Source organism: Peromyscus eremicus, chromosome 7 (assembly GCF_949786415.1).
Source record: "Peromyscus eremicus chromosome 7, PerEre_H2_v1, whole genome shotgun sequence".
Lineage (NCBI taxonomy): Eukaryota > Metazoa > Chordata > Mammalia > Rodentia > Cricetidae > Peromyscus > Peromyscus eremicus.
The window spans coordinates 22,543,768-22,567,601 of record NC_081422.1 but is presented as its reverse complement, the minus strand read 5'-3'; the positions used below and the strand labels follow the sequence as shown (position 1 = coordinate 22,567,601).

The 23,834-nt window shown below is 43.8% G+C and overlaps 1 protein-coding gene across 1 annotated transcript in view; it reads left to right on the top strand.

Annotated features, from left to right (window-relative positions):
- The window catches only part of LOC131914131 (beta-galactosidase-1-like protein 2), a 31,385-nt gene extending 12,958 nt beyond the window's left edge, over positions 1-18,427 (top strand). The window contains exons 8-20 of the mRNA XM_059266729.1: positions 764-828; positions 1,524-1,608; positions 2,416-2,553; positions 4,308-4,400; positions 5,022-5,122; positions 9,100-9,246; positions 14,348-14,416; positions 14,861-14,948; positions 15,744-15,831; positions 16,271-16,382; positions 17,082-17,198; positions 17,308-17,371; positions 18,107-18,427. Coding sequence (XP_059122712.1) covers positions 764-828; positions 1,524-1,608; positions 2,416-2,553; positions 4,308-4,400; positions 5,022-5,122; positions 9,100-9,246; positions 14,348-14,416; positions 14,861-14,948; positions 15,744-15,831; positions 16,271-16,382; positions 17,082-17,198; positions 17,308-17,371; positions 18,107-18,114 — 1,175 coding nt within the window. The 3' untranslated portion in view covers positions 18,115-18,427. The remainder of the gene's footprint in view (positions 1-763; positions 829-1,523; positions 1,609-2,415; positions 2,554-4,307; positions 4,401-5,021; positions 5,123-9,099; positions 9,247-14,347; positions 14,417-14,860; positions 14,949-15,743; positions 15,832-16,270; positions 16,383-17,081; positions 17,199-17,307; positions 17,372-18,106) is intronic.
- The last annotated feature ends 5,407 nt before the right edge of the window (positions 18,428-23,834 follow it).

Here is a 23,834-nt window from a genome sequence, read left to right as displayed (position 1 = left end):
CTGCAGCACAAGTAAAAGTTGTCTCTAGCTCTGCCAAGTGTCCCTGACTGAACAACAGAGAATGGAAGCGTTTCAGAGTTGTAGGATTGCCATGGACCCAGACCTGGCAATTCTCTGAACAAGTGAGTCCAGAGAATAAAAGCAGGCTTGGGAGTGGGGTAGGAGAGGGGTAATTCTCAGGGGTAGAGCATTTGCTTAGCATGTGCCCATGGAGTCAACCTCACAAAGAAGAAGAATAAATGCATAGAGACCAAGACTGAGAAAAGCAATTTCTGAAGTTCTTTCCTCTGAGCAATTTTGTCAGCTCCATTCTCTTCCAAGGCTCTTGTCCCTGGTCTGTCTGGTGGCCCTTATCCAATGTAGCTGGAAGGCTAGAACAGTGTTCTGAACTAGAAGTCAAGTATGAAAGAGGTCCTGGGTTTGACCCCCACAACTAAAATGTCAACTTTTGGAGTCTTAATTTCTTCATTTTCTTTTTGTGTCATATGGCATATTTTAACCATCTTTTAAACTTTCAAGATCATCACTCTAAGTTCTAAGTGAAGGACCATGTGTGAAATCCCTTTGTATGTGCTTATGTGGCTCTCAGAGTAGCATCATGTCCTTATTGCTAGCTCTGGCTACAGAAGTGCTGAAGTGAGAATCTGGGAGGCATATGTCCAAGAGGTGTGGCCCAGACTCTGCAGTCTGGTTCTGGGAGGGTCTTGTGCCCCTGCCCTGTGTGGTCATGGCAGGAGCTCATGTGTGTTCTTTCTACCCACAGTGCTGGCCACTGTCCACATGAAGAATATAAGGAAACAAACATATGAAGACCTCGAATCCATTCAAGTAAAGGCCTTTCAGACATTACAGACACTTTGCTTCTTGCCCTACCCTTGACTTCTTGGCATACTTATTGAGGAAAACCTTAGTAGTAATTAGTTTAGTTAAAATTTGAATCTTCAGTGTCCTTAAATATCTACTAGCGGTGGTTTTAGGTTCAAACTGTATAAATCCAGAACACTTGGTCCATAGGCCATAGTGGCTGAGTGCTGTAATCCTAACTCTTACTCACTCTGCTTTCTAGGGAATTGCTTTCTGCTGTTAGTTGAAAGCCCAGCAGTTGTCATAATCCCTTCACCAATGCAGTCCTATATAATCGAACATTTAAAAATCCTTCCTCTGTGTCTGACGTTTCTTACTAGACCTCTGCTCTGGTCACCCAGGAGAAAGAAAAGATTCTGTTTTTAGAAATTTCCAGATTCTACTTTTAGGATGTCTTGAAAGGCAGTTGGTCCGCACCTCCTCCCAAAGCTTGGAAAAGATGAAATCAGTGATATCACATGAGGAGTCCATGTGGCTGGAATGATCATGTGAATAGGGGAGAGCAGAACTCAGAGCTCCTGGGATGTGGCAGAGTGCTTTCAGTTAAAGGGCATGAAGCACCGGGCTTCAAGGTCCCTTGCAGGCAGGTCAGTGCTTCAGAATTGTGGAAGAGCTTCCTAAATGGATGTGTTTTGTTTTGTTTTGTTTCCTTCCTTCAGGGTAGAAGCCCTATACTGATGATGGTGTATACATCAACTTCTTTTGACACGTGGGGCGCTCTCCGCCAGTTTGGAGATCCACATAGTGAGTCCTCCTTTACTGACTTTTCAGGAAAGCATGTGACACCAGGGGCGCTGGTCTGTCTTTTTTTTTTTTTCCTAGCTGGTTAGTGTACTCGAGGTTTAGGGACAAGGCTCCCAGATGTTGTATCATATAAACATCAACCTAGCTAAGTAGATACCTTCTAGATATCTTCTCAGATGGAGTGGCCATAGAGTGTGAGCACCTCTGGGGGTCATTGCAACAGGAACTTAAATTTCTATATTTTCATTATAAATACACTTAACCAAGGCTATAAAAGTAATGAGAATACATTATTCTGTGAGATGGAAATACCATGGAGGTGTGCTGGATATAGAAGTAGGGAGTTATATAACCCCAATTCAGCTGATTTTAACTCATCATTCTCTTACTCTTCCTGGAGAATGGATGATGGCCATTTAAATGGAGTTGAAGGTCAGTGTGACTGGTGCCATCATTTCAGATTAGTCACTAAGAAGTTGGTAAGTGCTTTAGAAATAGTAAGCTGGACACAGGTATGCCCCTAAAAGTCATGAGCAATATTTGATATACAGTTTGTATGCTAAAAAGAAAGATTCACCCAAATATGAAACCTAGAGAAAGAATTAATAAGTGATTTTGGATCATGAAAACCAACACTGCCAACTACTCCAACCAGTCCTGGCTTATCTAACATGTTTTTCTGGGCATGAGCTCTAGCAGACCTTGAAGGGTTCAGGACTGGGTAGTTTGAATATACACCACAAAGCTGTGAATTCTTAAATCAGAATCCCATCCCTGCTTCCCCCTTTCTTTCCTATCTTTCTGCAGTACTGATGAAAGATGTGCGTGAGATGTTCATCCTGGGGTTCTCCTTCAACTTCTATATGTTCCATGGCGGCACCAACTTTGGCTTCATAGGTGGAGCTCAGTCTTCAGATGGTTATCAACCTGTAGTGACCAGCTATGGCAAGTACTAGGCCGCCAGAATTATCTCTAATCTAGGCTGCTCTCTTATTGAGTCTAGAACATACTAGGTTAGGCCCCTAAGGGAAATCTATGGAACTCTTCATCTGTTTTGACTTTATGTATGTTGGGGACTGAAGATCTAGTATTTGTTTGTGACCACACTAGATATTGGGGTCTTGGCTTTCTGAGACTTTGTGAGCAGAGAGATTAGTAGCTTAGTCCTGCTTATCTGCTGCATAGAACTTTGCTTTATCTGTTGCTTTGGATCTCCTAAGAGTACCAGAGTATCCACAAATGTATTTTTCTTAGCCTCTATCTTAGTAAGGGTTTCTATTTCTGTGAAGAGACACCATGATCACAGCAACTCTTAGAAAGGAAAACATTCAATTGAGGTGGCAACTTACAGTTTAGAGGTTTAGTCTGTTATCACGGTGGGACATGGTGGCATGCAGGCAGACATGGTGCCAGAGAAGGAGCTGAGAGTCCTACATCTTGACCTGCAAGCAACAGGAAGTGGTCTGAGACACTGGGCGTGGCTTGAGCATATATGAGACCTCAAAGCCCACCCCCACAGTGACATACTTCCTCCAACAAAGCCACACCTCCTAATAGTACCACTCTCTATGAGCTTATGGGGGCCCAATTACATTCAAACTACCACAGCCTCCAAATCTCCCAAGAGACCAAGTGGGAAATTTAAGATGAAATAAAGCCAACAGTTTATTTAGAAACATGAGAGCTCTATTTCTTCCACAACCTTTCCATTCTTGATTCTTTTTAATGTAATCATTCTGACAGGTGTGTCCTGGTATTAATCATGGTTTTAATTTGCATCTTCCTAATGACTAATGATTTTGAACATATTTCCATTTGCTGATTTCCCTTTTGCTTAAATTTTTTGATGAAGTATCTATGCACATCTTTGTTCCATTTTTAAAAAGTATTTTTAAAAAGGTTACTTCTTTGTTTTTTGTAATTTTGAGAATTTGAAAAATCTGAGCACCAGATTGAAGGCCTTTTGCTAAATATATTCTTGGCAAATGTTTTGTCACAGTATGTAGCCTATCTTTTTTATGACCTTCACAGTGTGTTTTGAATATCATAAATTTAAATTTTAATAAAGTATTAATTATTAAAAATAAAAAAAATTAGGCCAGGCATTGGTGGTGCACAGCCAAGGCTATATGGATAAACCCTGTCTCAAGAAGAAGAAGAAGAAGAAGAAGAAGAAGAAGAAGAAGAAGAAGAGGAGGAGGAGGAGGAGGAGGAGGAGGAGGAGGAGGAGGAGGAGGAGGGGGAAAAGGGGGAGGAGGAGAAAGAAGAACGAGAATAAGATAAGAACGAGAAGAAGAATGAGAACAAGAAGAACGAGAACAATAATGAGAACAAGAAGAGGGAGAACAAGAAGATTGAGAACAAGAACGAGAACAAGAAAGAAGAAATTGGATAGGAAGGATAAGCCACTACATTGGAGTGCCACAGGCTGTCAGCCAGGACTTACTATAGCCCACGGACTGGTGCAGTTTGCTTCCTCTAACAACCCCATGCCCATCAAAGCTCAGCAGAGGCCTCTTATCTGGACTAATAGATACATGGGCTTCTCTTGACATGTACCCAAAGCTCTCCCCTGGAGGTTACTGTATTATGGATCTTTTTGCTCAGGGCTAAGGTTTGTTTTTTTCCCTCTTCATAAGGAGAGAAGCTAATCCTAAGGTTTCCACGGGGGAAATGACCCATTTTTCTGTGTTCTTCAGACTACAATGCACTGCTGACAGAGGCTGGCTCACGCACGCCCGAGTATCGGGTGTTTCAGGAGTTTTTTTGCTCTGTTACAGGTACCCAGCAAGGTCAGTCTGAACGGTGACTTAGATTTCTCCAGTGGGATCTGCTTTGGGAGGAGGTGGGGTGGAATGCGTGAAGACCTTTTGGGGAGAAACCCAGTTTGATCCAGTTTAGCATCAGCACTGGAAATACACGAAATACAGGGTCTGCGCTCATGTGATCAGCATGGGACCATGTTGCTTGGTCTTGGCTGTGCCTGGTATCCCCTAGACCTTCTAAAAGCTAGAGTTTCCAGCTCCCCTTCTTCTGAGCCATTCAGCAAGCATGTCTGGGTTGACAGGTGGGGGGTGGGGTGGAGTGGGGTGGAAGAAAGGGTGGAGCCTATGTGTGTGTAGCTGGGCTTCAGGAGATACTAATGAACAGGTAGGTTGAGATCTTTAGGTCTACCAGCTGAGGTCAACAAGCTCCTCTTTTCTAGGACAATTAGGGTCCTTCTTTGAATATCTAAGGATAGGAGAGGATCCCTACTCATTAGCACTTGCCTTAACTCTTCCTGGAGTTAGGAAAATCAGACCATGTGACTGAGTCCTTCATTTGTGGAGGCTGTGCGACAGCAGGGTACCTGATGTCTTTGAATGGTGTTGGGGTAGGTCATAGGATGGCCAGCCATATGTTTTTCATTGCAGATGTTTCCAATAAACGAAATCCTGCAAATATATTTACCTATACACCATTGAAATTCTTATATTTCATGACCCTATGGGAAGTCCTGCCCCATCTGGACCGGGTGAGTGTTTCTTGGATATTGACACATGGTATCACTTTGGGAAAAAAGAGATAGAAGATATAGGGACAGTTCAAAGACTAAGGAGTAGATGACCAAGGAACCAAATGAATCCTTGGAAGTGTTAGTTCCTTGTCAAGTTTTACAGTTCAGAACCGGAAACCTATTGTATAACACTGGAAACAGTCCCTTTCATGACCTAGCTGTGAACACTCTGTCTTCCTTCCTTTTTTCTTCCCTTTCTTTCTCTCTCTCTTTCTCTTTCTTTCTTCCTTTCTTTCTGTCTTCCTTCCTTTTTAAAGATTCTTTTAATGTGTGAATGCTTGCATGTATGTAAGTGGACCACATGTGTGTCTGTGGAGGCCAGAAGAGGGCCTCAGATCCCCTGGAACTGGAGTTAGAAACTATTGTAAGTGACTATATGGGTGCTGGGAACTGAATCCAAGTCCTTTGCAAGAATAGTACACTGCCCTTACCCACTCAGCAATCTCTCCAACCCTATCCCCTGCCTTCTTAACATATGTTATAATGGAAGTACATTAACTAGACCTAGGGCAATGATGTTTAATCTTTTGTTTTCATAAAGGAATGCTTTCTCTAAACTTATCATTAAGTTTAACATATAAAACATAAACGAGGTTAGTCAGGGTGTTAGTTCTGGAGCACTAAACTTTCCTCTCCTGTAAGCAGCAGCCATCCCTTCTCTAAGATGTTCTCACTTCTAGCAAGGGTTCCCAGGAACACAGATTTAAAACTGGTCTAAGGAAACACTGCATGCTTATCCCTACAAAACTCACCAAATATCAATATTTTGGAACTGTATCATCAGTATGTTATTCTAGACAACTTTCAGTCTAATGAGGAAGACGAATGAATGAAGAACAGATTGGAGGGTTATGGGTCATAGGTGGAGGAACTGAGATTTATCATCATTGTTATAGAGATACAGACTATGTGCTGGACAGTCACAGGATTCTGTGAACACTCCAGTCAGGGTGGTATTATGACTGAAAGGCTTAACAGGAGCAGATGGCATGGCAGCAGGGTGATGTGGAGAGACAGAGAAGCTGAGGCACTCTGGATCCACTTATAAAGACAGGGAGGGCTGTGTGTCTGGAGAGCTGTAGTTAGGGTTTCACAGGAAAGCTCTGTGTGGACAGTGTCACAAAAGAAGCCAGGCATCACAGAAGGGGCTGAATACAGACTTGTAACAGCATGTTGGGTTTACATGGTGGTAGGAACCAGACTCAGTACATTATCAACTAAGCACCGTATTTTCTACTTTCACTTTTATTTATTTATGTTTTTGAGATAGGGTCTTGCTCTGTAGGCCAAGCTGGCCTCAAATTCATGATCTCCCCTTAGCTTCCTTAGCACTAGAATTACAGGTACGCACACCACCATGCCACTGTTTTTCATTTGCATATCTGTGAGCATCAAAGAGACTATGGTGGTGTACAAACAAGCTAAACTTTACACATTTATAACCATACAAAAACCACAGCAGCGAAATAACCCACTGCACCTTTGGAAGACATATGAATTCATGTTTGTGATTAAAGAAAATACTTGACCTGGCCCGTTCTCTGCGTTCTCTGTACAAACCATGCTTAAGGGTAAAAAGCTGATGAAGCACGTTCTTCTGTAGAACTCAAGTTAGTGAATACAAAGGAGTGATAGAATTAAAGCATGTCCAAGACATTTAATGACATGTTGGCTTACTTTGTCAACATGGCTTATCGGATTTCACCTGCACCTCTGTCTTGTGAGCTTCCTTCACAGGTAGTATTGTTGTTCACTGTGTACAGTGCAGATGGTTTCACTGCTGGTCAGTGGGTTTAGGTGCTGGTGTAAGTGCTTATTTTCAGCTTTCTTCATCAGGTACCTGCCCAGTGGTTTTAGCAGCAATTGATCTTATTACATTGAAATTAACCATGCTGGAAATATTTACAGTACATAAATGTTGTGGATATCGTTCTGTATAAATAAAACACTGATTGGCCAATGGCCAGGCAGGAAGTATAGGCGGGACAAGGAGAGAGGAGAATTCTGGGAAGTGGAAGGTGGAGGAAGGAGACACTGCTAGCTGCCGCCATGACAAGCAGCATGTGAAGATGCCGGTAAGCCACGAGCCACATGGCAAGGTATAGATTTATAGAAATGGATTAATTTAAGATGTAAGAACAGTTAGCAAGAAGCCTGCCACGGCCATACAGTTTGTAAGCAATATAAGTCTCTGTGTTTACTTGGTTGAGTCTGAGTGGCTGTGGGACTGGCGGGTGACAGAGATTTGTCCTGACTGTGGGCCAAGCAGGAAAACTCTAGCTACACATAAATAGAAAGTCAGTTGCCAAAAAATTTCCTTAAAAATCTCCTGTTTTAGGGAATTATAACCATCACTGCTTTTATTGTGATTATGTTACCATAGTGATAACTTCTTTTTAAAAAGCCTTCCCCCTTTTTTTAGATAAATATTGAATTTCAGTGGCATCTGAGATATGATTTACAATAATCTTATAGGGCTAGAGGGATTGAGAGCACTAGTTATCCTTTCATAGGACCCAATGGACCACAACGTCTGTAACTCCAGTTCCAAGGGCTCCAACACCTTCTTCTAGTTTCCGTGAGGATGGCATGCACATTATGCCCAGACACACAGGCAGGCAAAACACCCATACATGTGAAATAATAAAATAAAATAGTCCTATAAAGAGTGGAGGGCAGGAGACAGAGGTGCAGGTGAAATCCCATAAGCCATGTTGACAAAGTAAGCCAACATGTCATTAAATGCCTTGGACATGCTTTAATTCTATCACTCCTTTGTATTCACTAACTTGAGTTCTACAGAAGAATGTCCTTCATCAGCTTTTTACCCTTAAGCATGGTTTGTATAGAGGTCAAGTATTTTCTTTAATCACAAACATGAATTCATGTGTCTTCCAAAGGTGCAGTGGGTTGTTTAGCTGCTGTGGTTTTTGTATGGTTATAAATGTGTAAGGCTTAGCTTGTTTGTACACCACCATAGTCTCTTTGATGCTCACAGTGGCCATTGTAGTCTCTCAGGACCCTTTCTGTTTGACTTTTGTGTCTTCTTGACAGGACACCCATAGCTGCTAACATCTTTGTTGTTTCCTTCCCCTGGAGGATCTAGGCTGTGTGCCTCCTCGAACTTGGAATCATCCATTTCTCCAAGGAATTCTGAAGAGCTCTTGTTGTTGTGTGGGTAGTGTGTATAGGTGTGTGCATGTGTGCCTACATGTGTGTGTTTGTGCATATGTGTGAATGTATGTGGAGGTCCAAAGTTGATGTCATGTGCTTTTCTTGATCATTCTGCACTTTAAAAAAATTTTAATTTTAATTAATTAATTTATTTACATAATTTATTTATTTGTTTTTCAAGACAGAGGTTTTTTTTTGTTTTTTTTTTTTTTTTTTTTTGTGTGTGTGTGTGTGTGTGTGTGTGTGTGTGTGTGTGTGTGTAGCCCTGGCTGTCCTGGAACTAGCTCTGTAGATCAGGCTGGCTTAAATTTATTTATTTATTTATTTATTTATTTATTTATTTATTTATTTATTAATTATTGAGGCAGAGTCTCTTTGCTGAACTTGGAACTCATCCATTCTGGCTAGTCTTTCTTGTGACTTGCCTCAGGAATCGCCTGTTTCTGCTCCCCAACTGCTGGGATTACAGGCATAAGCCACAATGTCTATGCTTTTCTGGATTTCAGCTTTTCATCTAAATTATAAGAATAACTCACTGGCTGTCATGTGCAGTGAAATGTGAGATTTGTTGGGAAAGCAAAAAAGATAATTTATATGCTATGTGTAAGCATGATTATCATTGTGTATTCCTTTTCAGTATTACTGTTTGCAAGGCTGTTGGGGATATCCCCCTGGAGAAGTGGGCTATGGGTGGCAACTTCTGAGCTTCTTTTCTCTAGCCTGACCCTTCAACAGGGCTGACACTTCTGTCTCTGCCTCAGCCAACCAAGTCTGTCAAGCCAATCCCCATGGAGCTGCTGCCTGTGAACCAAGGGAATGGCCAGTCCTTTGGGTACACGCTTTATGAGACCACCATCTCCCATGGAGGCCTCCTCACCTCGAGGGGTCATATTCAAGACCGAGGGCAGGTAAGGAACAATATGAAGTTCCTAGTGGCACTTTTATGTTACTAGCATCCTGTGATACTTAGGTAAATGTCTAAGTGGTTATCAAATCATTTCACCTTCAGAAAATTATCTCTGTTGCTTATCATCTGTATTTTTAGTGAAATCTTTTATATATAGACATGCTTAGGCATGTACTCCTGCCTTTTATAGGAGCTGATAGCATTCTTAAATCCAAGAGGTGCTTCAGTAGTCCCTATACTTACTGTATATTAATCCCTAATATTTATTTATATAGTATATGAGAGGTTGGCTCTTGTCATTTAAGTCTGAGATGTGTTCCAAGTAAGACAACTTCAGGAAACATAAAAGCCTTTTGAAGTATGTAGCTGGGAAGTCACAGTGCAGACATTGAAGGTCCCAGCCCACTCCAAGTTAGGAGCTATTTTATGAAAGTTTCCTGCTCTTCATCTCTTCTACGTCACCTTTTCCCAAGGCTTCAGTTTGAGTATTCCTAGTCCACAATCTGAAATGCTCAGTGAAAATGTGATGTGCAAACAATTCCAGATGGGACTGGGGAGATGATTCAGAGTAAATGTTGGCTGCACAGATATGAGGACCTGAGCTCAGACTCCCAGCACCTATATAGAAAGTCAGGCATGGTCTCACATGTCTATTCTACCAGCTCAGGGGAGTGGAGACAGGAGGATCCTAGGAGCTCTATGGCCAGCCAGTTAACCTCACTGAAACACCTAGCTCTAGGTTCAATGAAGTGAGCCTGCCTTAAAAAATAAGGTAGAGAGTGATTGAAGATACCCAATCTTAACCTCTTGCCTTCACAGGCACAAGCATGGGCATGTGCACCCCACCATACATATGAATACACACACACACACACACACACACACACACACACACACACACACACACATTTCAGAGGGTTTTTTTTTACTTTTTAAAAATAGAATATTTCATCAATTCTTTGAAAATTTCATACAATGTATTTGATCATATTTATTCTCACTCCTCTCATTAACTCCTCCCAGATCCACTCACCCTCCCGACTTTGCATCTTCTTCTTCCTCTTCCTTCTCCCCTTTCTCCTTGTCCGTGTCCTCCTCCTCCTCTTCACCTTCTTCTTCCTCCTCTGTAGACAGAGTTTTTCTGTCCCAACCACCTGCTCCCAAATACCGACTTGGAGACTTAAGGTTACTTATGAATGTTCCGCAGATAGTTCAAGCTTGTTACTACCTAACTCTCACATTTAAATTAACCCATGTTTCTTATCTATGCTTTGTTATGTGGCTCATGGCTTGTTACCTCATTTTCTACATGTCCTGCCTCCTCGGTGGCTGGCTGGCATCTCCTCCAATTCTATTCTACCTCATCCCAGAATCCTCACTTTGGCTTTCCCTCCTAACTTTATCCTGTTCAGCTATTGGCCAGTCAACTTGTTTATTAAACCAATTATAGTGACATATATTCACACAGTATACAGAAGGATTATCCTCCTTTTTGTCTAATTAAAAAGGAAGGTTTTAACTTTAACACAGTAAAATTATATACAACAAAAACAGTTATCAAGTAAGAATTACAGTTATAATAGTCTTTTTGTATTTGGCAACATTAGAGAAAGTACTCTATCATATATGTTATCTTGGTGAGTCTAAAGTTTTATACCTAATTTGCTTTCTATCATAATTAAGGAAAACTATAAGTTTAACTGGTTAGTCTTTAACTCCATCAAAGACCCCAGAATGATGAAATGTTTCCTAATGACAGGGATATTAGGCTGCCTGGACAGTCACCCAAAGTTCTTCTGCAATGTTGGGACATCTAACTCTGGCCTACAGGCTTAGCATATCTGACAGAGTTTCCTGTGAAGCAGGAATTTTGAAGAATTGTCCTACCTTGTCTTGGCCAAGTTCGACAGTCACCTTTCTTGTGTCCTGCTGGCTCAATTTGTACAGTAACTCTCCTCCTCCTTCTTAATAACCCACAGAGTCTAATTTGTCTGCCTATGAGTATGAGAGAATCCATCGGGAGTATGGTCAATCTGTAGGCTCACGCCCTTAAAGAAAAGTGACTCTCCCTTTCCCAGAAGATATCAACTGTCTGTAGCTCCTCAGTTACCATTGGGGGTTACCGAGCTTCTCCCATCCCCATGTTAGAGTATTGACTGGCTTGATCTTCTTTAGGTCTTATGTATGCAATCACAGTTGCCGTGAGTTCATGAGTGCAGCAGAACTGGCATGTCCAGAAGACAATGTTTTTTCTGGTCCCCCCGACCTCTGGCCCTTACAATCTTATCATCCCCTCTCAAGATGCTCCCTGTGCTTTGGGTGGGGAGTGATGAGGTCCCATTTGTGGTTGTGCACTCCACAAATACTTGTTCTCTGCACATTGATCAGTGAGTTTCTGCTTAACCACTGTCCACTGCATGAAGAAACTTCTCTGATGAGGACCCAGAGCTACTCTAATCAATGAGTAGTGAGATATGGATTTAAATACTGTGTCCATTTAGCTGAATAATAGTTCAGCTCTGGGACCTGTGAGTTCCTCAACCGTAGGTTATTCATCAGATTTATATTACCGGGTATATGGTTTCTCCTGTGGAGCAGGACTTAAATCCAATCAGAAAGCAATTGTTTACCGTGATAACATTCATGCCATTATTGCACCCATGGGCATATATTGCCACACTGGTCATTATTGTAGCTCATGGTGGTCACAGATGGGTAAGTCTGTTGATAATGCTTCCTTCCCAGCAGCCTGAATAACAATTTGTGGAACTATGAAGATCTATATGTCTGACTATCTCTATCTCTATATTATCAGATATATTTAACTTCTAAAGTCTGTGGAAATCTAAAGTCTGAAAACTTCCCAAATCTGACACACTTCTGCCTCAAGCATGTTGGATAAACAATATTCAACCTGTACTTCTGGTTTTCGTTGGTTTGTTTTTCACACTGAGCCTAAACTATGTGGCCCTGGCTGGCCTCAAAATCACAAAGATCCATCTGCCTCTTCCTCCTGAGTGTGGGGATTAAAGGTGTGCACTATCAGATTTGACCTTGTTCTTCTATCTTTGTGTCTTTATGACTCCAGCCCTCTCCCTCTCTTCCCCCACCTTCTTCCTTCCTTTCTTTCTTCCTTCCTTCCTTCCTTCTTTCTTTCTTTCTTTCTTTCTTTCTTTCTTTCTTTCTTTCTTTCTTTCTTTCTTTTTCTTTCTTTCTTGCTGCAGTGACATCTTCTTACAGTTTGGTAGACATTTATCTGTACTTACTCTGCATTCCATTGGCTTTTCAAACATATATTGCTCTCCTAGGTCAGCCTTGTATTCGTTTGCGGGCTCACCACTTCCCACATATAATCTCTGTTCAGAAGTTCTTTTTTACCTTGTGTTCATTCCTTCTTTTCACCCGGCCCCTGTGGGCTGCACCAGTGCTTGGCCATTCTTTTCACACGTAGATTTCGCACTGCTGTCTTAGTGTCTTGCTTCTTCTTCTTCTTTTGAAAATACACAGCTGGTCTTCCTGTTTCAGACTCTCCCGTCACTTTCTACCTTCCTCTGTTACTTCACCCTCAGAGTGCCACGAGTCTCTTGCTCAAGATAAACCTTCTGTCATGTACTTCTCTGCTTGCTGCCCACCTCAAGTTGACTCCATGAGACCCTTCTCCATGTCTGCAAAGCAGCCTGGCTGTGGCCTGTTCTTCCTCTCTCAAGTCCTCCACAGAAGTCTGCTCACAGCATCATGGCTGCTGTTGGAGTGTGTTGTGAGCATTCCTTTGTGCTTTTCATACTAGGCAACCTGTTTTCCAGGAAGACATTTGGATAGCTGACTTTTGATAAATGATAAATATAACTTCTGCAATTAGACTCTGGTAATCTTGAATTGGGAATACTTTTGTTTTCTGATACTTAAGAATTTTTATTGTTACAGTTTCCTAGCAAAATTGCGTTTGAAAAAATTGTGATTTAGATTAATTAATTTAGGAAGCAAAATATTTCTATGTCATCTTGCCTGACCAGGGTCCTCTGAGTGGTTTAATCTAGTGTTTATCAATATAGTAGTTTGGGTTTTTTGTTGTTGTTGTTGTTTTCGAGACAGGGTTTCTCTGTGTAGCTTTAGTGCCTGTCCTGGAACTCACTCTGTAGCCCAGGCTGGCCTGGAACTCACAGAGATCCACCTGCCTTTGCTTCCCGAGTGCTGGGATTAAAGGCGTGTGCCACCACCATCTGGCGCAATATAGTAGTTTTATTAGCTAGTTTTTCTGCTTTTGTCATAAACACCGTGACCCCAAACAGCTTTGGGAAGAAAAGGACTTACTTGGCTTACAGGTTGCAATCCATTGTTGTGGGAAGCCATAACAGGATCTCAAGGCAAGAACCTGGAGGCAAGGACTGGCTTGCTGCCTGTAGCTCAGCCTGCTTTCTTATACAACCCAGGACCATTGGCTCTTGGTGGCACTGCTCATAGTGGCTTCAGCTCTCTCCCACACCAATCATTAATTAATAAGATTGCTCACAGGCTTGCTTACGGGCCAAGCTATCTGAGACATTTTCTCAACGATGTTCTCTCTTCTCAGGTGACAGTAGTTTGTCAAGTTGACAAAAATCTACCAGCAGAGTAGGTAATAGGGGAAAATGGATTTACATGCACATCATCCTTAAAATAAGTCAGAATATGGCTACTGGCTCTCCAGCCTCCGTTTGGGAGTATCTGGCAGAATTGAGCCCCTGGGGGTAAGGCAGACAAACCCAGAACAGTTGCTGTCCCTCGGTTCCTTCTCCTCCCCTTTGCTAGCTTGAAAATGTTTATCCTATCTGTTCTTACCTTCCCCCCCTCCAGCTTCCTGCAGGTCTTAAGCATCTCCCCTCCTTGCCCTGCAGTTGGTCCAGGGTCCAGTTTTCATTGAGAGCTCTAGCCCAAGCTGTACTTCATGCATCTTCTCACGGTCCTGCTTTAACTATTAGCTGTTTTTAGTGAACTTGTGAGTCTCTGCAGTTCTGGGAGACATGGTGTTCATCCTGCCTCTTGCTTTGCTTATTGGGTTTTCAGTGCTGCTTTGCATTTTTGCCTCACAAGGCCCTAACAGGGATCTCTTCTTTCTTTGCCAGGTGTTTTTGGATAACAACCACGTAGGAGTCCTGGATCATTACAAAGATGAGCTGCTTATTGTGAAAAATGTATATAACACAGTTGATGGATGAGACATTCCAGTTCCAGCTGGGCCTGGGCCAAGACTCAGCAAGGCGTTATTATAGATTATTTCCACTCCTTTCCCCTTGGTGCTCCATGCAGAGGAACCCAGAACCACAGGGAGGGTTATGTACATCTTAGACGTACTGGTGAATGTTCTTTGAGTGAACACCACGCTCCCCCCGCTTGAATATTTGCTGTTCAGAGCACTCTGGCTTGGTCACCAGTCCAGGAGAGTCCTTGTTAAAATGTTCAGGTGACTCTTTCTGGGAAGAAAGAGGAAAAGTGGGAGTACAAGGGCTTGCCTGTCCCACAGCTGGAGACCTACGAGGTTCTGCAGCCACTTACTCCTGTCCTGTCCCGGCTCCAGGGAGGCCTAGACTGTCTAAAGGAGGTGCCAAGTGAGGCTTACTCTGGTCTCTTTTGAATAGCCCTCCAAGAAAACCCAGGCTCTGAGGATCCTGGTGGAGAACCAAGGCAGACTCACTTCTGGGGAGGATATTAACAAGCAGAGAAAAGGTGGGTTCTGGAAGAAGACGGCTGAGGTCGTGCAGTATCAGAGGCTATTGTTCTCTCCCAGGCCAATGGCAGCTGGGAACAGGCTTATGTTTGGAAAGGAACATACTTTGATGGTTAGGAGATACCTCTGTACAGACACTGTGATATTTTTATGTTCCGTAGTTACCAACCCAGAGGCATCACACTGCCACCTACTTTGATGGGAGTTTTGAAAGTGGTGCCAGTAGGAGAAAGCTATGGTGATGTCCCTGGTTAGGGTTCCTCTCTAAGGATATCATGTCTTCATTTCTAGGAACCCAGGGCTTATGTTTGTCTTTCTGCTTAGGTCCAGGACTCCTGAGCAGAGCCAAGGAACACACTTTTTTTTTTTTTTTAAACCATAAGTGCTTTGACAAACCTGAGTATTCAAACTAGCCAGAAGCCCTGTGCTGGTGAGATCTGCAGCAGTTACCATGATTTTGCACTGTTCATGTGGACTGTGAGGCCCTGTCTAGGAGGGTGCACTTAAGAGGATAATACCCGTGTAGGACTTGCCCTTAGGTAGCTTACCAGTGGAATGCTTGCCTAGCATGCCTGGAGCCTGTTGATCCTTGGCAGTTAACCCTCAGCACCACCAAGAGGAAAGGGGAAATCTATGGCGTGTATAGAAACCTTCCAGGCAGATGAGGCCAAGAAAGCACCTTCCTTCAGGGTGAGAACCCTGGCTGCAGCCTGTGTACTGCAACCGTCAAAGCTGACTGCAGCTGCCACCTCTGTCCTCACCTCCCTCACACCCCTTTCACTCCTGTTCCACAGGTTTAACTGGAGACATCTATCTGGACAAGACTCCACTAAGACATTTTGTGATCTACAGCCTGGAATTGAGAAATGCGTTCACACAAAAGTAGGTGCCTTAACTTCAGCTGCTCAAAGATGCTAAGAGTGGAATGACAGCTCAGTGATAGAGCAGTTTGCCCAGCACGTGTGAGGCCCCGAGTTCAGTCACCGAACTGCAGATAAACAAAATAAGATCAAACATACCACAAAGTGGTGAACATACAGAGCTGGAGGGATGCTCAGAGGTCTCCAGATGAAGCTTTTGGTTTTCATGTAGGAAAAAAACAAAACAAGACCCAGAGTACTAAATGAAATGATGCCAAGTTTCATAGCTGCCTGGGAGCAGAGACGGGACTGTCTCATTGTCCACTGGCTAATCCCTCATGCATGCCAAGGACATAGCTGGTACCAGAGTAGGAGTGGGGTGCCAGGGTTCATAGAAGAGGTCATAGGTGGCATGTTAGAAGAAAAGTATAACTTCTCATTGGCTCTTGACTCCCTCTTAGGAAACTTCCAAAGTCCTGGGAAATAGTGACAAGCCATGTTCAGGGCCCTGCCTTTTTCCTGAGTCACTTGAGAGTTGCAGATCCTCCACAGGACATCTTTATAAAAATACAGGTTGGTGCCATTTCTCCCCTGCTCTTGTGACCAGCCCCTGGCCCAAAAGAATCTTCATAAAAGTTCCCCAGTATATGAACCTTGTTCTGTGGCAGGGAGCCGAGCTCCCCCACGTCACAGCCACTTCATGGCCATTCTGAAGGTGTCTCTCTCTGAGGACCATCAGGATAGGGCAAGGAAAGTGAATAGAAACAACAGAGGCATGAGTAGCATGTGCCAGTGAGACTGGCTGGTGCAAGCCCTGTAGCAGGGATTTAGAGAGTGTAACCCATTAGTCCTCACACATAACCCCAGATGTAGAGACTTGTACCACTGGCATGGGCTCACCGTCCAAGGCATGTCATCCAGGGCACGTTGGGTACCACTTCTGCTGTTGTACAATTTGAGCTATGTTTTAAAAGCCTGATGTGTTTTGATGATAATTGGATTGTAAGTGTACATCCCCTCTGCTGGCTTGAGTCAGACCTGGGGAAATGAGATGGAAATTAGATTCTTCCTTGTGGCCTGATGCTGAGCCACCTCCAAGGCAGGGCAGTGGCACAGACTCAAGAGCACCCTCCCCCAAAAGGCCTGAGTTGTCTGTCGATCCATCCTATCTTGGCCTGTGCTAAGATTTCGTGTGCCCTTGGGATAGGGGTCTGTTTGTTTTCTGTCTTTACATCTAGAAGTTAGAATCTGAAACCTCCATATCTTTTTCAGGGCTGGGAAAAGGGTGTCATGTTCATCAATGGACAAATCCTAGGACGATACTGGAATGTCGGTCCCCAGGAAACCCTCTATGTGCCTGGCTCCTGGCTTCATCCTGGAGTTAATGAGGTGAATTTTCTCAATGTCCCCTGCTTCCTAGTTCACTTTCTATGAACTCTGTTCTGCTTCAGATGAAGAACTGGAATCTTCTGGCTGATTTACTTTCCTCTTCGTACAGATTGTGATGTTTGAGGAGTTGAGAGGTGGTTTAAAGATCGACTTGGCAGAAGAGGCTCATCTAGGTATGACATTCCAGAGGGTCATTTCAGCATCCAGGACCATCTCTAGCCCTTGTACTACAGATGGACTGTCTATTATTCTTATCATAGCCCCATTCATCCCTCCCATTTTAAGAGGACACAACTGACGCCCTCCTCCAGCAGCCTCATCCTGACTCTCTCAGTCTCCCTTTCTGACAGTCCTACTATGTTTTCAGGATTGCAGTCTCATTGTGAGTCAATCACAGCATCTTCCAATTCTGTTCTAAAATTAATCTTCTCCCTATGGCTCTTTCACAAGCTGCCATGTTAGATAACTCCCAGGTACCCTTGCTAGTGGCCTTTAACCAGTTTCCATAGGTAAGGAATCCATGGAACAATTACACTGTGCCCAAGGTGCAGAGTATCTGTATTTGCCCCTACTAGACAGTTGCTTTTTGGGTACCCACTCCCCTTGAACCCTTTTTTTTTTTTTTTTTTTTTTTTTTGGTAGCAAGAGGCAGATATCCGTTTGTCTTCTGACACCCACCCTCCCCTAGGGCTAGCAGTCAAGCCTGAGACTTTGTGTACACCATGCAAATGCTCTGTCATGGAGCTGCACCCCAGCCCTAGACAGCCTTATATAGAATCATTTGCCTCACTGTAGTAGAGCCTTTGTGGGCCTAGTGAGCAAGCTTTCTTGTCCCCATAGGTCAAAGTTTTACCCTCTTTGGGATGGGCATATGGTACACAGTGAGCTAATCAGATTTTCCTTTTCAGGACATTGAGTCTCAAGTACTGTGATATAAGCCAGAAGATAGACAGCTGAATCACATCCACAGTGGTGCTGGGCGTAACCCATAAGTCCTGACACATAGGTGGGTCTCTGTATCTAGCCTATGCCAGGCTTAGGTTCTACCGTCCATCTCCTCACTTGACAGCAAACCTGTCTTTTGACTCGTTAGCTCATCTGTTTCTGCTGTTTACAACAAAATGGACTTTCCCCGTACACTTTCCTTGTCATGTTTCTTCTATAAAAAAGCTCTTTGACCAGCAAATAAAATGTTGGGAAAAAACAAAGCAAGAAGATGTTCAGAATACCTAACATTGCAAGTGTAAATCTGAGAATATTTCCAATAAATCAAATAAAATAGAAACCACAGGCAATGACAGACAGTTATTATATATGGTTTCTGGTATTAGAGTAAAAAAAAACAGCAATGATGTTTTTTTTTTATTTTTCCAGTGGTCATGCCATGTTATTGATTTTCTATATGCGGATAAAAACTCTTGCTTCTCAGAGGCTGTGTCAGCCAATGGGCCTTCCCATCATCCCTCCTTTGGCATCTCATTTACAGTCCTTTTTGACTACCTGATCTATACTTGGTCCTCCTAGGATATTCTCAACTCTTCTGAGCTGAATCAAAGGGCACAGAGAGTTGCCCAAGTTCCTGGGGTAAATGAACTTGAGGGGCCAGCTCAGGCTGTCAGAGGGAAGACCCATTTTTTAAAAACTACTACAGATTCTAGTGCATTGTGAACAGACCCTGGGTTAGGTTACAAATTCAGGGGAACTTGGGAGATGGTCCCCTCAGAAATGAATTGGCATGGCACCAAGGAATATCAAGGAGTCTCTACTGAAATACCAGTTAGAGTATACCATAGTGGAGTTAGGCTGCTTGCACAGGAAACACCAGGTTGTGTTAGCCCGGGAGTTAGCATCATATGGTAGCTCATGCCTATAATACCAGGCCAGCCAAAGCTACATAGGAAGACTCTGTGGCTGAAAGTCTTTTCTTGTTGCTCTGACAAATGCAGCTTAGTGAAGAAAGGGTCTGTTTTGGCGTTTGTTACGGTAGAGATGTCAAAGTGTCAGGAACTTGAAGCTGCAGCCACACTGCATCCAACAGTCAGGAGTCAGAGTGCAGTGAATGCATATTAGTGCTAAGACTGATTCTCCAAGTACACAGTTCAGGACCCTATGCCCAGAGAACACTGTGGTCCACAGTTAAGGTGGGTCTTCCCATATCAATTAGCAGCAGCATCAAGAAAATCCTAGAGGCTCATCTCCCAAGAGATAGTAGATCCTCTCAAGTGGATAGTTAATACTATTATATCCTGTTTCAAAAAACCCCATGCTTTACCTGGCCTGCCTGAGAGACTGCAGGACTAAGAATCCACATCTAGCTCCTTGTCCAGAACTTTTCTTACCTTACTCAGGCCCTGTGTTTGGATATTCAAGCCTCCATGTTGGATGCCATATGTAATGAATTTTTTTGGCCTGCCAGCCAGCACCCAAATAACAACATGGAGACTTCTTATTAATTATGACAGCTCAGCTGATAGCTTAGGCTTGTTCCTAACTAGCTCTTATAACTTAAATAACTTAAATTAATGCATTTCTTTCTTTCTTTCTTTTTTTTTTTTTTTTGGTTTTTCGAGACAGAGTTTCTCTGTGTAGCTTTGCGCCTTCCCTGGAACTCTCTGTAGCCCAGGCTGGCCTCGAACTCACAGAGATCTGCCTGGCTCTGCCCCCCGAGTGCTGGGATTAAAGGCGTGCACCACTACCATCCAGCTGAATTAACCCGTTTCTATTAATTTACATTCTATCACGTGGCTTTACTTCTCTTCCATCTTGCACCTCCTGTTCCCTCTCCATGCCCCTTTGCTTTGCCTGCACACCTAGATTCCTCCTCCTCTTTTCTCTTCCTGGAAATCCCACCTATCTCTTCTGCCTAGCTATTGGCTGTTCAGCTTTTTATTACAGCAATCACAGCAAATACATCTTCACAGGGTGAACAAATATGCCACAACAGAGTCAGTACTGATATCACCCCCCACTTTTTTAAACAAATTCAGACAGCTGAAAGGTGTAGATTAGTAGCTCTGAGGCTGACCATACCTGGAGCCATTCTTAAATTCAACTGTGTATGTCCTGTGAAGTGGCATCCCAAGAATTCTGATCAGAGCCTGCAAAGATGGTTACATGACTAAGAGCAGCTGTTGCTCATGAAGAGGACCTGAGCTGAGTTCCCAGCACCCACATGGTGGCTGATAGCCATTCATAACTCCAGTTCCAGGGGATCTGACCCTCTCTTATGTCATCCTTAGGCACCAAGCATGCAGGTGGCACACATATATACATGTACGCAACATTAATAAAGTAAAATAAATAAATCTAAAAATTTTTAAAAAGAACACTGCTCAGGTTATTTTTTTAGAACTCATATTTCTATAGATACCAATAGAAAACAGTTACAAAGTTTTGTAAGGAAAATACAAAACACACTTGACAAGAAAAAAAAAGCTGCTTATTAGGTCAATTTTCATGAATTTGACTATAAATTATTTAGAAAAGGACCAAAACTGTGGATGACAAAAGATTTAAAGAGCTGTGGTTAGGATACTGTGGAAAGCTGAGCAATGGCCCAAACACTCTAGTTGCTTCCACTAGTATACAGCATTTCAGAATAATCATTTTGATTGACAGCTTTGTATCAAGATGATCAAGCTGTCTTAATTTTTTCTCAGAAATACATTTTAAGTTTTGTTTCAATGTTAAAAAAAAATCTCCTGTTTAATTTTGTCTTTTAAGTATAAACAAAAATATTTCTAAGCAAAGTAGAACATATTGTTATATAGAGGTGCTTCTTAGGTTACTAGTGTCAATACTTTTTCATTAGAGAGATGTTCCTTGGGATTCACATTAAGGCATGTCTAGTGGCCGTCACTTAAAACTGAAAGTCACAATACAGTTAGGAGCACACAAACACAAGCCTGGAAAACGTTAGGGTCATTAGCAATTCTGTTTTGGAGGACACCAGCTTGGCAAGATGTTCTCCTAATCTCTGCATTCTAAAAGTCTTTCTACTTGAAGAATGTAAATATATTAAACTAAAAAGAGCTGGCAACAATTAACATCACAGCTATATCAAAAAAAGCTGTACATGAATGTCTTAGGGTTTCTATTGCTGCAATGAAACACCATGACCAAAAAGCAACGTGGAATGAAAGGGTTTATTCAGCTTACACTTCCATATTGTTGTTCATCATTGAAGGAAGTCAGAACAGAAATTCCAACGGGGCAGGAACCTGGAGGCAGGACCTGAAGCAGAGGCCATGGAAGGGCGCTGTTTAATGGCTTGCTTTCCATGGCTTGCTCAGCCTGCTTTTTTTGTTTGTTTGTTTTTTGTTTTTCGAGACAGGGTAGCTTTGTGCCTTTTCTGGAACTCACTCGATAGCCCAGGCTTGCCTTGAACTCACAGAGATCCACCTGCCTCTGCCTCCCAAGTGCTGGGATTAAAGGCGTGCACCACCACCGCCCGGCTGGCCTGCTTTCTTATGGAACTCAGTACCACCAGCCCAGGGATGGACCACTGACAATGGACTGGGAGCTCCCCCATCAATTATTAATTAAGAAAATACCTTACAGCTGGATCTTATGAAGGCATCTTCTCAATTGAGGTTCCTTCCTTTAACTCTAGTTTATTTGTCAAGTTCACATAAGACTAGCTAGCAATATATGTATATATGATGTGTGTATGTATGTATATATGTATACATATATATATACATACATATACACACACTCAAAAACATACACACATATGTGTGTATAAACTTCAAAAACATATCAAAACATTAGACCTTTTACAAATTTAGGGAACACTTCTGGTGATCCAAAATAGACTTTAAAAATAACAAAATGCTTATGTCGTGTTAAATAGGTACAGGCAAGGTTTTACACAGAACTGCCTAAATAGCAAGTTTTAGGGATGGGCTTGGGGGAGACAACAGGAGCCTGCCAGTGCCTTTGAGATTGAACGAGAGACAAAGATCCACATGCTGGCCTGGGGCTCTCCACCCTGGGCCAGGAGGTGGACAACAAGGGTGGTGGGGCTCTATTATTGTGAGCAGATACAGGATGGGGGTATGAATGAGCGAGAGAGGCAGAATGGTTCATGTCCCGTGGGGAGACGCAGATCCGAAGAGGTGAAGGGGGCGAGAAGTGGGCTGATGTGGGTGACCTGCTTGCCATGAAGGGCCATGGTGACGTCCAAGCCTGGGCTGCTGCCAAGGGCCTTGGCAGTACCTGTGCCCTGCTGCAGCCGTGGTCTGTGTTGATGTCCGTGGCTCCTGTTAGCTGAGAGGATAGGGTTACAGAGTTGGCCCATCCCTCCCTGGCTGCAACACTAGGGAGAAATGGCCCTGCCCTTCACAGGGGAACTCAAGAGAGCAGGTCCTGCACCTCACCTGGGCAGCAAGACATAGCTGACCCTGTTGGTGGGTGCGAGGGCCAGCTGGCCCTGAGGGTGTGAGAGTTGGAGAACTGGTTCCGCTCCTCTCATCTGCCATGCTGTGGCATGGGTGAGGAAAAGATGCCCTCCGCACCCCTTGCTACCTGACCCAGTCCCTTATCAACTGTAGAACTAAGGAGAGCAGGCCTTGCTCCTCACCTAGGCAGCACAGTTGAGCTGACCCTGTTGACACGGGCACTGGTGAGTTGGCCCGTTGGTGAGTTGGCCCAGAGAATGTGCACTTGGGGAATCCTGCTCCCCCCCTCATCTGCCATATGGCAGTGTGAGTGAAGGGGAGGTGCCTTCCACCACCCCCTGCCCCTCACCACCTGAGGCAGGCAGGAGAGCAGCCCCTGGGTCCTAAGAGTGAAAGAGCTGGCCCTGCCCTTCAATGGCTGCAGCACTCGGGAGAGCAGGCCCAGCACACCTCGCCTGGGCAGCACAGTAAGCTGATCCTATTGGCAAGGGTGCAGGTGAGCCTGCCCGGAGGTCCTGAGAGTGGGATAGCTGGCCCGGCCCACCTCATCTGCCATGTGGTGGCAAGGGCGAGGGTAAGATACCCTCCCTGCCTCTTGCCCCTAGCCACCTATAGCAGGCAAGAGAACCGACCCACCCCTTACCAAGTGCAGCACTTGAGAGGGTGGGCCTTTTACCTCACCTGGGCAACACAGGAGAGCCGGCCCTGAGGGCTGGAGAGGAGAACTGGCCCCTCCCTGTTGGAATACATTGCTGGCTGGTTAGCAGTCACAGTCTGTCATGGCCTAGCACCTTATCTCAATAGCTGGGTAACATGAAGCTCCCTCCCTCCAGCAAAGCCTCCTGCTGTCTACCTGCCCTTATCTGGAGCATGTCCCTGGGCCTGGAGGACTGACCTTATCTAAAAGCTGTCTCTAAACCAGATGCCTGATTCATCTTTAGCTTGACCCTTGGCACAGATCCCTGCTAGAAGACTTGTGCTAGGGGCTCTGCTATAGGACTCTACTGCCACACACTAAGCCTTGTGAGAGGAGCATGCCACTTAATGCAAATTAGGATTTGTCCCTAGGCTTCCCAATCCTATATATTCCCTACACTCTGGAATAAAGTTGATCTGATTCACTGATGTCCGTCTCCCGGAGGGCTGTCTCCGTTCGTGCTCATGGGCCTCATGTGAAGCTTTCTGTCGCCCCTTCTGCCTCTTTCCCTCTCCCCCGGGTGACCAACAGGTGGAG